Raw genomic sequence first — 16,193 nt, forward strand, 5'->3', positions numbered from 1 at the left:
ATTAGGATGGGATAACCACCGCTGATTTTTTTTTTTCGATGTGGCCTCTTAAATCTGGGTATAGATATACAATTCATGTAAAACTGCGGTAAATTCGATAGGTTTGAATCCTACAAACCTTCCATTGTGGAACACGTTAGACAAATTGTACATATGACTTCATTAGAGTTCCAGGAATAGACGACATCTTATCATAATCGGATTAGATTGATGACCACGTAATGTTCACTGTGTCAATTCGAATTTTCCGATGCTATATTAGATTATAGACCCTTAACATGGATGTTTAAACTTCGAAGATATATCTTGAGTTTTTATACCCTCCACCATGAGGATGAGGGTATACAGACTTCGTCCTTCAGTTTGTAACACATCGTAGTAGTGGCTAGGACCCCATAAAGTATATATATTCTTGATCGCTATTACATCGATCGAGCAATGGCCGTCCGGAATAAAACCAGATGCTCGAAATTTTGCACAAATACTTACCATCAGTGTAGGTCGGTTTGGTTTTTAAATGGGCCATATCGGTCCACTTTTAGCTATAACTGCCATAGCTCTAGAAAGCGCAATTTATATTCGATTTCGCTGAAATCTTGTATTATGATGCTTCCTATGGCACTTAAAATATATATCAAGTATGGTTTGAATCGTTCCAAAATCTGATATAGCTCCCATATAAACCTATCTCCCAATTATATTTCTTGAGCCTCTATAACGCGTAATTCCTATCCGATTTAGCTGAAATTTTGCACATTGACTTCTACTATGAGTTCCAACATCAGGTATATAAGATTACGCCCGGCCGAACTTATCATGCTGTTACTTCTTCATTTTCTTACTATTTTGTTAGGCTATATAAGTACAATGCCTTTCGATGTACTCGCTATGAAATATTCGCCAACATTTTCCCACTTTCACTATAAACGAAATGTAAAATTTCAAAAAAAAACACGTTTGTTGAACGATTGGCAGACAATGCTTGCGAGTAGTCCGATTTCAACTGTCTTAAGTTTACATGTTCTGATCGTAATAGAAGAACAGAACTGTTAAGCACACAGACAAAAGTTCTTTCACATGTTCATGCCATTTTCTCCTACATACATACTAATGTGCAGATATCCCAAAAGGAATGTTTTATACCAATAAAAAAAAATCACAGAATTGGATTGAAGGCAAGAAGATTGCTAATGAATGACACTCATTCAATATCTTGTCTGGGTTAGTTTTCCAACTCCTGGGAGATGGTTATTCCAATTCCGATGCTGAAACCCTACTACACGCAGATTCATATGTATGTAGCATTTCCAAACAAGAATGTATAAGTTGAGGGCAAACAAGATTTGTTTTTTTTGAAGCAACGAAGAAGTATCCATTGGTGGTCTAAGGAAGTGGCCAGTTGTTGACAGATAGAATCTCAATAGAAATTCAATTTTAATGTCATTTATTCGTTAAATGATTGTCTTTAAACATTTGCATAGACAGACAGCCAGTTTGGAACTCACCAAGGACAAACAGACTGTCAGTGTTCTGGGAGTTTGGGCTTAAACTATTGAGAATAATGGAAATACACTTGAAGGCATTTCAATGATAGAGCCTCTGGATTAATAGAGATTGGTAATGATATCTTATTTAGCATAAAAATGAACGAATGACATGACAATTGCAGTAATGGAATCAATTTTTATGCACATTACGAGGAACTCAAAGCAATAATAACAGGGAATATACATATATAACTTTCTCTAGATAGAGGGTTGTAACGAATTAATTTCGGCAATAGGAATTTGAAAGGAACTATATTATTGTTATATTAACAATGAGGTTATTAATTCGTAATCATGTCTATGCAACAAACCGATCTGGTGCTTTTAAAAATATAAAATTATTTCTGAAGATATTGCTTCGGAGGATAATATATCACAAAAGTATTATGTCAATGAAGCATTATATACTCAGAGATATAACATTGCTGGTATCAAAAAACACTTTTGGGCTTCAAAACTATAATTTAAGCATATCCTATACTTCAATATACTTTTTTGGTCATTTTGGGACTACATTTTTTGTGTAATAACATAAATATGATTTTTATACCCTCCACCATAAGATGGGGGGTATACTAATTTCGTCATTCTGATTGTAACTACTCGAAATATTCGTCTGAGACCCCATAAAGTATATATATTCTTGATCGTCGTGAAATTTTATGTCGATCTAGCCATGTCCGTCCGTATGTCTGTCGAAAGCACGCTAACTTCCGAAGGAGTAAAGCTAGCCTCTTGAAATTTTGCACAAATACCTTTTATTAGTGTAGGTCGGTTGGTATTGTAAATGGGCCATATCGGTCCATGTTTTGATATAGCTGCCATATAAACCGATCTTGGGTCTTGACTTCTTGAGCCTCTACAGTGCGCAATTCTTATCCGATTGGAATGAAATTTTGCACGACGTGTTTTGTTATGATATCCAACAACTGTGCCAAGTATGGTTTAAATCGGTCCATAACCTGATAAAGCTGCCATATAAACCGATCTTGGGTCTTGACTTCTTCAGCCTCTAGCGTGCGCAATTCTTATCCGATCAAAATGAAATTTTGCACGACGTGTTTTGTTATGATATTCAACAACTGTGCCAAGTATGGTTCAAATCGGTTCATAACCTGATATAGCTGCCATATAAGCCGATCTTGGGTCTTGACTTCTTGAGCCTCTAGAGTGCGCAATTCTTATCCGATTGAAATTAAAACGACGTGTTTTGTTATGATATCCAACAACTGTGCCGAGTATGGTTCAAAGCGGTCCATAACCTAATATAGCTGCCATATAAACCGATCTTGGGTCTTCACTTCTTGAGCCTCTAGAGGGCGCAATTCTTATCCGATTGGAATGGAATTTTGCACGACGTGTTTTGTTATGATACCCAACAACTGTGCCAAGTATGGTTTAAATCGGTCCATAACCTGATATAGCTGCCATATAAACCGATCTTGGGTCTTGACTTCTTGACCCACTAGAGGGCACAATTCTTATCCGATTTGAATGAATTTTTTCACGAAGTATTTCGTTATGATATCCAACAACTGTGCCAAGTATGGTTCAAATCGGTCCATAACCTGATATAGCTTTCATATAAACAAATCTAGGGATTTGACTTCTTGAGCTTCTAGAGGGCGCAATTCCTATCCGTTTTGGCTGAAATTTAGCATGACGTATTTTATTTTTACTTTCAACAACTGTGTCAAATGAGGTTCAAATCGGTTCATAACCTGATATAGCTGCCATATAAACCGATCTGGGATCTTGACTTCTTGACCCCTAGAGGTCGCAATTATTATCCGATATGCCTGAAATTTTGTACGATTGATCCTCTCGTGACCATCAACAAACGTGTTTATTATGGTCTAAATCGGTCTATAGCCCGATACAGATCCCATATAAATCGTTCTCTCTATTTTACTTCGTGAGCCCCAATGGGCGCAATTCTTATACGAATTGGCTGAAATTTTACACAGGTCTCCAACATATAATTTAATTGTGGTCCGAACCGGACCATATCTTGATATCGTTTTAATAGCAGACCAACTCTTTTCTTATATCCTTTTTTGACTAAGAAGAGATGCCGGGAAAAGAAGTCCACAAATGCGATCCATGGTGGAGGGTACATAAGATTCGGCCCGGCCGAACTTAGCACGCTTTTACTTGTTTATATTTATTTAATTTAATGGCAAACTTGCGACTTTGTTTAATGAATGCTTTGTAATTTTTAATGTTAAGTGTATAGATAACTGAATTCCTAACAGACTTTTAGACTACTATTTACATATTTTGATTTATCATTTTATTTTTATTTGTTTATCAAATTACAATCAACATTTAAGCATATTTATTGGAGATACGGCGGCTATGGCCTTAAGATAGATATTTATTATATAACATCACAAAATATTACATAATATAACTACTAGCTGTTTAAACAAATATAATATTCCTATTTAATGTGCCTAGCTTCTTAGATATGTACATGATGTTATACGTAGAACTTGTTGAGTTGATAGAATATATGGCGATAATTAGCACTATTCGCAAAATTCCTTGTATAATATGATATTCATAATAATTCAAAATTTCTACTAGATCTGATAGGGACATGGAAAAATGTTCTATTAGGAAGAAATTGTCCCCCACCCCCAAAAACACCACCCAACAAGATATATTTACCGCTTTGGGCAATATAGGTATAAAATGAAAAGTATAATGAAAAGTTTTTAAAATTAGAGTACAAATCGGACATAAAAATTTATTCCTTGATGTCTGAGTGGCCTTTCCACCCCCTAACGGGTTTTGGGAGTAAACTACGAATATGGTATTAAAATTGATGTTCATGTGATAGAAGGTTGCCCTCAAAACACCTCCCAAAATGTGAGTATTCAATCAAGGCTCTGTCTCTTTTTCTCATTTTCATTGACGATCTATTGAGACAGACTTTGAATCCAGTCTATTCATTCGCGGATGACAGCAGCCTTTGTCAATCAGCCATAGGCCAAATCCTCGGGAAATTAAAGACAAAGGGCATATTATGGATGTGACACTCAGCCAAAACTTTTTCTCCATTTTCAAGTCGAGTCGAATGAACAGAGTAGATTTTAATGCACGCAAGACGCAGTTTTGTTTGTTGTCACACAAACGATTCGCTGACTCAATCCAATCGTCGACATCTATCGACGATATAGTTGTTGAACAGTCGCATTCTCTTGATGTATTGGGCATGAAGATACAATTTGATGTCCGTTGGTCAAATCAAGTATTTGAGAGTCGAAAAAAGCATCCTTGAATTATTTCACTCCCACTGACTTTCCCAATATCTATACTACCTACATTCGGTAGTATAATTCACATGTACTCGTATGGACTGGAGCTTCCGAATCATCCTTGGAGCTTCTGGGCCGAGTTCAGAGAAGAGCGATGGTGTTTAATGGCGACGGTAGGGCATCCAACTTTATAGTTTCCCTTGTGCTTCGTCGTAATGTGGGTTATGTGACGCTGTTCTATCAACTTTTCCATGATGTATGCTTCACAGATATTAGCTTTCTTATTCCTGGTGTAAGGATGTTCGTTCTGAACTTGTCTTTCCACCTGATTATGACATCTAGAAATTTAAAACTAATGTCAACAAACTTTTCCCTTGCACTGCGTTCAAAGGGGACATCGCTTTCGTGTTGGTTGAACAAAAACAAGTAAAAAGGCGTTAAGTTCGGCCCGGCCGAACTTTGGATACCCACCACCTCGGATATATATGTAAACCACCTTTCGTCAAAATCCGGTGCAAAACCCATACCTTATACCCCCATAGCAGCTATATGAATAGGTGTTCCAATTTGGACCAAATACTAATAAGTAAAAGCCATTGTTCAATTGTATATAACAAAATATTGGTCCTTTTAGTAGTTATATCTAAAATTAAACCAATCTGAACTATATACGACACGGATGTCGAAAAGCATAACATAAGTAAGTGTGTCAAATTTCAGTGCAATCGGATTACAAATGCGCCTTTTATGGGACCAAGACTTTAAATCGAGAGATCGGTCTATATGGCAGCTATATGCAAATCTTGATCGATCTAGACCAAATAGCAGATATAAGTGGAGGGGCTTAACTTAACTAATTGTCCCAAATTTCAGCAAAATCGGATAATAAAAGTGGCTTTTATGGGCCTATGACCCTAAGTCGGAGTTTCGGTCTATATGACAGCTATATCCAAATCTGAACCGATCTGAGCCATATTGATGGAGGATATCGAAGGGCCTAACACAACTCACTGTCCCAAATTTCAGCAAAATCGGATAATAAAAGTGGCTTTTATGGGCCTAAGATCCTAAATCGGACGATCGGTCTATATGGCTGCTATATCCAAATCTGGACCGATCTGAGCCAAATTGACGGAGGATGTCGAAGGGTTTAACACAACTCACTGTCCCAAATTTCAGCAAAAGCGGATAATAAAAGTGGATTTTATGGGCATATGACCCTAAATCGGAGGATCGGTCTATATGGCAGCTATATCCAGATCTGGACCGATCTAAACCAAATTGACGGAGGATGTCGAAGGGCCTAACACAACTCTCTGTCTCAAATTTCAGCAAAATCGGATAATAAATGTGGCTTTTTTTGGCCTAAGACCCTAAATCGGCGGATCGATCTATATGGGGGCTATATCAAGATATAGTCCGATATAGCCCATCTTCGAACTTAACCTGCTTATGTACAAAAAAGAATCTGTGCAAAATTTCAGCTCAATATCTCTATTTTTCAAAACTGTAGTGTGATTTCAACAGCTGATCAAGAATATATATACTTTATAGGGTCGGAAATGGATATTTCGATGTGTTGCAAACGGAATGACAAAATGAATATACCCCCCTCCGTCGGTGGTGGGTATAATAATAAACTATGCTTTGAGATACCATGTAAGAAAGATCTTTCAGCACAGAGGTGTTCTATTTTCATACTCTCCACCATAGGATGGGGGTATACTAATTTCGTCATTCTGTTTGTAACTCCTCGAAATATTCGTCTAAAACCCTTCTTGATCGTCATGACATTTTAAGTCGATCTAGCCATGTCCGTCCGTCTGTCTGTCGAAAGCACACTAACTCTCGAAGGAATAAAATTAGTATAGGGCGGTTGGGATTGTAAATGGGCTATATCGGTCCATGTTTTGGCTGAAATTTTGCATGGCGCCTTTAATTATGACTTTCAACAACTGTGCTGAGTATGGTTGCAATCGGTCCATAATCTGATATAGCTATCATATAAACCGATCTTGAATCATGACTTCTTGAGCCACTAGAGGGCGCAATTCTTATCCGATTTGTTATGACTTCTAAAAACTGTGTTAAATATGGTTCAACTCGATCTATAACGTGATATAGCTGCCATTTAAACCGATCTGGTATCTTGACTTCTTGAGCCAATTATTATCCGATTTTGTACAACGGATTCTCCCATGACCTTCAATATACGTGTCAAATATGATCCGAATCGGTTATCTGCCTAAAGACAGATAACTGGAAAAGAACTCGACAAATGCGATCTGTGGTGGATGGTATATAAGATTCGGCCCGGGCAAACTTAGCGGGCATTTATTTGTTTTTGCTTTCATCATCTTTTAAATTTTAACGAAGGCTTCTTAACGAAGGTCAACTGAGCCTCTCATATTGTTCCTAGTTGTAAGTAAAATTAGTATCGATAAAGTGAATTATTATAAACTTTAAAACAAATCTTTATTCTTTTCGTTTTGTTTGCGCCAATTACCACCCCCTGAGATATTCATCTGGGAACAAAAGATTTTCACATTATAAATCTCACATTATAGACCTCACAATATAGACCTCTAGGCCAAGGAAGATCCTATCTTTGAAACCTATTACATTAGGATACATTCGAAAGTCAAATAATGTATGGACTATCTCTAATGTGCACACACTAGAACTACTCGTTGATACACACTTCACGGAAAATTCTCCAACAGATAACGTGGCGTCAGAAGAGGTTGTCACTGATGTGTACGTCTGAGGTTGTTAGAGAAATTGTGTCTGAGTCGAAAATCCGTTGGGCTATAAAAAGTTTCGACTCTTTTAAATCGTCAGGGCTTGGTGATGTATCACCGACAAAATAACAAGCTGTGTCCGATAGATTGGCTCCTTGGCTTACAGAGATATATTCTGCTTGTATCAACCTATGTGTTGGTGGGACATAAACTCACTTACTTATTAAACGATGCATTACTGCAGGCTTGGGAATTGTAATGTTTCCATTACTTTGGAATATAGATATTAACAAGTAAAAGCGTGCTAAGTTCGGCCGAGCCGAATCTTATATACCCTCCACCATGGATCGCATTTGTCGAGTTCTTTTCCCGGCATTTCTTCTTAGGCAAACAAAGGATATAAGAAAAGATTTGCTCTGCTATTAGAGCGATATAAAGATATGGTCCGGTTTGGACTACAATTAAATTATATGTTGGAGACCTGTGTAAAATGTCAGCCAATTCGAATAAGAATTGCTCACTCTAGAGGCTCAAGAAGTAAAATAGAGAGATTCGATTTATATGGGAGCTGTATCGGGCTATATACCGATTTAGACCATAATAAGCACATATGTTAATGGTCATGAGAGAATCCGTCGTACAAAATTTCAGGCAAATCGGATAAGAATTGCGCACTCTAGAGGCTCAAGAAGTCAAAACCCAAGATTGGTGTATATGGCAGCTATATCAGGTTATGTACCGATTTGAACCATACTTAGTACAGTTGTTGGATATAATAACAAAACACGTCATGCAAAATTTCATCCCAATCGGATAAGAATTGCGCACTCTAGAGGCTCAAGAATTCAAGACCCAAGATCGGTTTATATGGCAGCTATATCAAAACATGGACCGATATGGCCCATTTACAATACCAACCGACCTACACTAATAAGAAGTATGTGTGCAAAATTTCAAGCGGCTAGCCTTACTCCTTCGGAAGTTAGCGTGCTTTCGACAGACAGACGGACGGACGGACATGACTAGATCGACATAAAATGTCGCGACGATCAAGTATATATATACTTCATGGGGTCTCAGACGAATATTTCGAGTAGTTACAAACAGAATGACGAAATTAGTATACCCCCCATCTTATGGTGGAGGGTATAAAAATATATTATTGTCTCTGGAACAAAAAGGTGTCAAAGTGGTCGCGTATGCTGATGACGTGGCTGTTTTGGTTAAAGGAAGTTTTCCGGCACACTTAGAGATATAAAGGAAGTTGTTTTTTTCAGCAGAAGATACAAGATTCCCACTGTGAGAATAGTCTCCTTGGGAGGAAAGAAGGTTCCATTTACTCAAATCGTAAAATACCTGGGTATTTTGCTAGTTAGAAAATTAGACCTATTAAACTATACACCTGCAAGAGACACATTGATAAAAATTAGGGGTTTAAGACATGTATAAACGAATATTTCGAGGAGTTACAAACAGAATGACGAAATTAGTAAACCCCCATCTCATGGTGACGGGTATAAAAAGAACTAGGGTGGACCAAGTCGGACTTTTTTGGATCCGTGCTGACAAAAATTTAATTTTGGAAGTTAATGCTTTATTTTAGCCTCTAAATTAAAAATATCGATGCTAACCACATATCCATGTATGTGACAATTTAAATAAAAAAAAATTGTCACAAAGTTTTTTTTCATAAACTTAAATGTATATATTTGGAAACAAAATATGAATTAACAAATTTGAAGAAAGGCTTATGATTCGATTTTGAGTAAGTTTTCATTCTATTTGAATAAATGCAATGAGCCAGCTTGTTTCCCATATTGTACCTCGATCTCGCTAAAGGCGCTATCATACGACATGTATTTAGATCTGTTACTTTCTTACTATGTCTTATCTGTTACTTTCTCTATCAATATGTACGTCAAAGGTGAATAGAGTACGGTCTAATCGGCACGTATTGTCATATGTATTGTATTTTTATACCCTCCACCATAAGATGGGGGGTATACTAATTTCGTCATTCTGTTTGTAACTACTCGAAATATTCGTCTGAGACCCCATAAAGTATATATATTCTTGATCGTCGTGACATTTTATGTCGATCTAGCCATGTCCGTCCGTCTGTCCGTCCGTCCGTCCGTCCGTCTGTCCGTCCGTCCGTCCGTCCGTCTGTCTGTCGAAAGCACGCTAACTTCCGAAGGAGTAAAGCTAGCCGCTTGAAATTTTGCACATATACTTCTTATTAGTGTAGGTCGGTTGGTATTGTAAATGGGCCATATCGGTCCATGTTTTGATATAGCTGCCATATAAACCGATCTTGGGTCTTGAATTCTTGAGCCTCTAGAGTGCGCAATTCTTATCCGATCAGAATGAAATTTAGCATGACGTGTTTTGTTATGATATCCAACAACTGTGCCAAGTATGGTTCAAATCGGTCTATAACCTGATATAGCTGCCATATAAACCGATCTTGGGTCTTGACTTCTTCAGCCTCTAGCGTGCGCAATTCTTATCCGATTTAAATGAAAATTTGCACGACGTGTTTTGTTATGATATCCAACAACTTTGCCAAGTATGGTTCAAATCGGTCCATAACCTGATATAGCTGCCATATAAACCGATCTTGGGTCTTGACTTCTTGAGCCTCTAGAGTGCGCAATTCTTATCCGATTGAAATGAAATTTTGCACGACGTGTTTTCTTATTATATCCAACAACAGTGCTAAGTATGGTTTAAATCGGTCCATAACCTGATATAGCTACCATATAAACCGGTCTTGGGTCTTGAATTCTTGAGCCTCTAGAGTGCACAATTCTTATCCGATTGGAATGGAATTTCGCACGACGTGTTTTGTTATGATACCCAACAACTGTGCCAAGTATGGTTCAAATCGGTTCATAACCTGATATAGCTGTCATATAAACAGATCTGGAGATTTGATTTCTTGAGCTTCTAGAGGGCGCAATTACTATACGATTTGGCTGAAATTTTGCATGACGTATTTTATTTTTACTTTCAACAACTGTCTCAAATAAGGTTCAAATCGGTTCATAACCTAATATAGCTGCCATATAAACCGATCTGGGATCTTGACTTCTTGACCCCTAGAGGTCGCAGTTATTATCCGATATGCCTGAAATTTTGTACGATGGATCCTCTCATGACCATCAACAAACGTGTTTATTATGGTCTGAATCGGTCTATAGCCCGATACAGATCCCATATAAATCGTTCTCTCTATTTTACTTCGTGCGCCCATTTGGCGCAATTCTTATACGAATTGGCAGAAATTTTACACAGGTCTCCAACATATAATTTAATTGTGGTCCGAACCGGACCATATCTTGATATCGTTTTAATAGCAGAGCAACTCTTTTCTTATATCCTTTTTTGCCTAAGAAGAGATGCCGGGAAAAGAACTCGACAAATGCGATCCATGGTGGAGGGTATATAAGATTCGGCCCGGCCGAACTTAGCACGCTTTTACTTGTTTGATACACATGTATGTATAAATTTTGTACAAATACTTCCTATTAGTGTAGGTCGGTTTGGATGGCAAATAGGTCATATCGGTCCATGTTTTGATATAGCTGCCATATAAATCGATCTAGTATATTGAATTCTTGAGCCTCTAGAGGGCGCAATTCTTTGCACAAAGACTTTTGTTTTGACTTACAACAACTGTGCCAAGTATGGTTTAAATCGGTTTAAATCATGCTGTAGCTCACATAAAAACCATTCTCAGATCTTGACTTCTTGAGTCTCTAAGTGCGCAATTATTATCCGATTTGGCTGAAATTTTGCACAAAGTCTTTTGTTTTGAATTGGAACAACAGTGCCAAGTTTTGTCCAAACTTGACATTGCTCCTATATAAACCGACCACCTGATTTGAATTTTTGAGCCTCAGGAGGGCGCAATTCTTATCCGATATGGCTACTTTCTACTATTGCCCTTAATAACAAATTTTAATGATTTTGGTGCCGCAGAGTATTTTTTTCTAAATACGAAATTAATTTTCTAAATAAGTTTAATAAAAAAATATAATAACATTTTTTTGGCCGACAGGGGGACTGGGTTTGCAAGTGATGAATGGCATGGGAGTTTTGTGCTCTACTTGGTAGTACGCCTATTTTAACAACTACCTCAATAAAAGAATTTGTTGAAATTCCACAAAATTTCGATAAATTAGTTTGTCAAGTATCTTGTAGAGTCTTACTTACGTTCTTCAACAAATAATGTCTTCGATTCAATGCTAAAATTCGTTGAGAATTTAAAGTTTCACATACAAATTTGGTAGTTGGTTTTTTTTAAGAGTTATTTTTTTCTGTGTGCTTTGTTTACCTATAAAGATTTATCGGAAAACAAATAATTGTATTGGATGGAAGCAATTCTCTGCATTAATAACACTATTAGAAGATGTTACGCTATTGTCAGATTTATATTTGACAAATATTAAATAAGTATTAACCACTGAAGCCTCATCTCAATGATCTTAAGATCTTAATTGTACTAAATTTCAGCTTAAAAGTAATGAACTGTTAAACGGAACTTACCTGTATATCATTTATCCACCAAGTTAAATTTGCAGCTGGTTTAGAGTAGTCCGAAGAACAATTTCCATTAATAACATCACCTAATCGATATCGTGAATGAATGCCAGTGATTATAGGACGTTGAGTGGGCAATTCTACAAGAAAAAGAAACACATAAAAAGGATAATAGAAAAAGTTCTATTACTCAAGTTTTAAAATTAAATATATAGTAGATCAAATTAAATTCTTTAATGATAGACTTTCTGCAGCAAATACCAATGTTTGTGCTCTATAGCAAGCAGGGATTCGGAGCGGACCCAATTTCCGACCCTACAAATTATATAAATTCTGAGATAATTAGCCGAAACTAAATAGGTTCAAGCAACAAACTCCATTAATTTTTATGCTCACAACCATAGGATGGAGGTATACTAATCTAGTCATTCCGTTTCTAACAGCTAGAAATATTTGTCTAAGACCCCATCTTGATTCGTCTCGACGTTCTGAGTCGATCTAGTCATGTCCGTCCGTCTGTCGAAATCACGATAGAGGTCGGACGCGTAAAGCTAGCCGCTTAAATTTTGCTCAGATACTAATCATTGATATAGGTAATTGGGGATAGCAAATGAGTCATATCGGTTCAGATTTAGATATTGCTCCCATATAAACCGATCTCCCGATTTAACTTCTTGAACTCCTGGAAGCCGCAACTCTTATCCGTTTTGGCTGAAATTGAGCATGTCGTGTTCTGTTATGACTTTCAATAACTCAGCTAAGTACGGTTCAAATCGGTCTATAACCTGATATAGTTCCCATGTAAACCGATCTCCCGATTGAAATTTTTGATTCTGTGCCAAGTACCGTCTTAATCGGTCTATAACCTGATATACCTCCAATGTAAACCGGTCTCTCGATCATCCTTATTCAGTTTCTAGAAGCTTTAATCTTTGCTGGTTTGACAATAGTTTGGTATGTAGAATAAAATGATGCACTTCAACCTAATTTATTTTGTATAAATTTTTAGCAGAATCCACGGTGGTGGGTTCTCAAGATTCGGCCCTGCCAAACTTAACACGCTTTTAGTGTTTTTTTATAAATTTAGTAAGGAATTTCTTCCGGCTTATGCTTTAAAAGTAAAACAGGATGAACCGTTTTTATATGGGATCAGTATCACGTTGGAGACGGATGCAGACTAGACATGGATATCGGGAGGTCGGATTATATAGGAGTTTTTTTTTAGGTTTTAGACCGCTTCAGACCTTACTTTACAAAAATGTTGGAGGTCTTAGGAGAAATATTGCAAAATTTCAGCTAAATCGGATAAGAATCGTCCCTCTAGAGGCTCAAGAAGTTAATTCGGGAGATGGGTTTACATGGGGACTTTATAACGATATAATCCAATATAGAAGGCAATTAAGAATACATATAAATGGAGTTGAATATTGATTGATGTTGTAAACGTAATGACAAAGTTAATATGTATATAACTTGTAAATGTAAAAGAGCGTAAGCGAAGCGGAAAATTTATTCCTGAAAACAAGTAAAACAGAGAACTTATAGCCTTCGATTGCCATCCTTCACATTTTTGTTACTTAAATAATTTATTTATTCTTTGTTCTTCATTTTCATTCATGTATATGTCTATAGGTTAGCTGACGAAGGTTTTACCAATCCAAAAGATCACATTTTTATACCCACCTCCGAAGGATGGGGGTATATTCATTTTGTCATTCCGTTTGCAACACATCGAAATATCCATTTCCGACCCTATAAAGTATATATATTCTTGATCAGCGTAAAAATCTAAGACGATCTAGACATGTCCGTCCGTCTGTCTGTTGAAATCACGCTACAGTCTTCAAAAATAGAGATATTGAGCTGAAATTTTGCACAGATTCTTTTTTTGTCCATAAGCAGGTTAAGTTCGAAGATGGGCTATATCGGACTATATCTTGATATAGCCCCCATATAGACGGATCTTCCGATTTAGGGTCTAAGGCCCATAAAAGCCACATTTATTACCCGATTTCGCTGAAATTTGGAATAGTGAGTTGTCTTAGGCCCTTCGACTTCCTTCGTGAAATTGGCTCAGATCGGTTCAGATTTGGATATAGCTGCCGTATAGACCGATCCTCCGGTTAGGGGCCTTAGGCCCACAAAAGCCACATTTATTATCCGATTTTGATGAAATTCGGGACAGAGAATTGTGTAAGGCCCATTGACATCCTTCGTTAATTTGGCTCAGATCGGTCCAGATTTGGATATTGTTGCCATATAGATCGATCCTCCGATTTATGGTGTAAGTCCCATAAAAGCCACATTCATTATCCGATTTTGCTGAAATTTGGGACAGTGAGTTGTGTTAGGCCCTTTGACATATTTCTTCAATTTGGTTCAGATCGGCTCAGATTTAGATATAGCTGCCATATAGACCGATTTCTTGATTTATGGTTTTGGGCCCATAAAATGCTCATTTATTGTCCGATGTCGCCGAAATTTGGAACAGTGAGTTAAGTTAAGCCCCTTGACATACTTCTGCAAATCGCACAGATCGGTCCAGATTTGGATATAGCTGCCATATAGACCGATATCTATGTTTTAGGTTTTTGGGCCATAAAAGACGCATTTATTGACCGATGTCGCTGAAATTTGACACAGTGAGTTTGGTTAGGCTCTTCGAAGTCCTTCTTCAATTTTGCCCAGATCGGTCCAGATTTGCATATAGCTGCCATATAGACCGATCTCTCGATTTAAGGTTTAGGGCCCATAAAAGAGGCATTTATTGTCCGATTTCGCCGAAATTTGGGATAGTGCATTGTGTTTGGCTTTTCGACATGTTTATGCAACTTGGCCCAAATCGGTCCAGATTTGGATATAGCTGCCATGTAGACCGATATCTCGATTTAAAGTCTTGGCCCCATAAAAGGCGCCCTTATAATCCGATTTCACTGAAATTTGACACAGCAACTAATGTTCGGCTTTTCGACATCCGTGTCGTATATAGTTCGGATCGGTATGAGGTAAGTGAGTATACGATATGATATTTTCACCGAATTTTGATGAAAGGTGGTTTACATATATACCCGAGGTGGTGGGTATCCAAAGTTCGGCCCGGCCGAACTTAACGCCTTTTTACTTGTTTTATGTGAAAATATTTTTTTATTGGTTGAAAGACAAAGATGTGTGGAAGTACCTTAATACTAAATTTTCCATGAACTTTCCATTAAGGAGCTGGGGATACATCTCTATAAAAATAAGTGAAAATTTTTCCGATGTTTGAACCCAGGCGTTGGGCGTCATAGGAGCACATGCGAACCTCAACGCCACGTTGGCCTCGTGTGTGGAAGTAATCGAAATCTTAATTTGCTCGATGAGACCACCTTTTTGCATTGACTATTGCTCTGAATAGTACACAGAACAAGTTGTAAGCTGCATAAATGTAACCTACCGGTATTTACCCCCGGTGTTTGTTTCGCCAACAATAACTGGTTCCAGCTAAATATGATACAATCGCATTATTTATTATTTTATTTTTAATAAATTCGGTGGCGAATGCTTTTGGTGGCTTGTAAACAAGATAGTGATCTGTCTTTAAAAAAACATCAGCAGCTGTCATTTCTAGGTTGATATATATCCAGTGGGAACTTTGTAACACTTTGTGTTAGCCACCCTGTATTAATTTTGCTAACATCAGCAGCTCTCATTTCTAGTTTGATATATATCCAGTGGGAACTTTGTAACACTTTGTGTCAGCCACCCTGTATAATATTTGGTCCTAAATTAGTATACATGCACTTACCTACAACATCCATGATACCCATCATCATCGTTGTATGAAACGAAGGAGCATCCGCTGATACTTCGCATGCATATCGTCCTGATATAGAGAGAGGTACGTTTCGAATGAGAACATGACTGGCGTTTGATTGAGTTGTCTGTAAAATGCAAATAAGATAGCTAAAAAAAATTGTTTAAATGTAAGCAAGAGTTAATTTAAAAATGTCATTGTTAACAAGGCATGGCAAATATATTTATATCTTAGTTGTAGTTTTACCGACATTTTATGGAGTTCAAGTAAAACCATTGTTACTTTCCTAGTAACACTGTTACTT

The 16,193-nt window shown here is 37.2% G+C and overlaps 1 protein-coding gene across 2 annotated transcripts in view; it reads right to left on the reverse strand.

Annotated features, from left to right (window-relative positions):
- Positions 1 to 16,193, reverse strand: part of LOC106091617 (uncharacterized) — a 499,339-nt gene that overhangs the window by 17,787 nt on the left and 465,359 nt on the right. The window contains exons 5-6 of one of the 2 annotated variants that reach the window (XM_059364400.1): positions 15,881 to 16,016; positions 12,103 to 12,236 (exon numbers count right to left, since the gene is read on the reverse strand). In XM_059364400.1, coding sequence (XP_059220383.1) covers positions 12,103 to 12,236; positions 15,881 to 16,016 — 270 coding nt within the window. Of the gene's footprint in view, positions 1 to 12,102; positions 12,237 to 15,880; positions 16,039 to 16,193 lie in introns of both variants that reach the window. The other variant, XM_059364401.1, reaches the window with a different exon arrangement.

This window comes from Stomoxys calcitrans, chromosome 3 (genome assembly GCF_963082655.1).
Source record: "Stomoxys calcitrans chromosome 3, idStoCalc2.1, whole genome shotgun sequence".
NCBI classification, from domain to species: Eukaryota; Metazoa; Arthropoda; class Insecta; order Diptera; family Muscidae; genus Stomoxys; species Stomoxys calcitrans.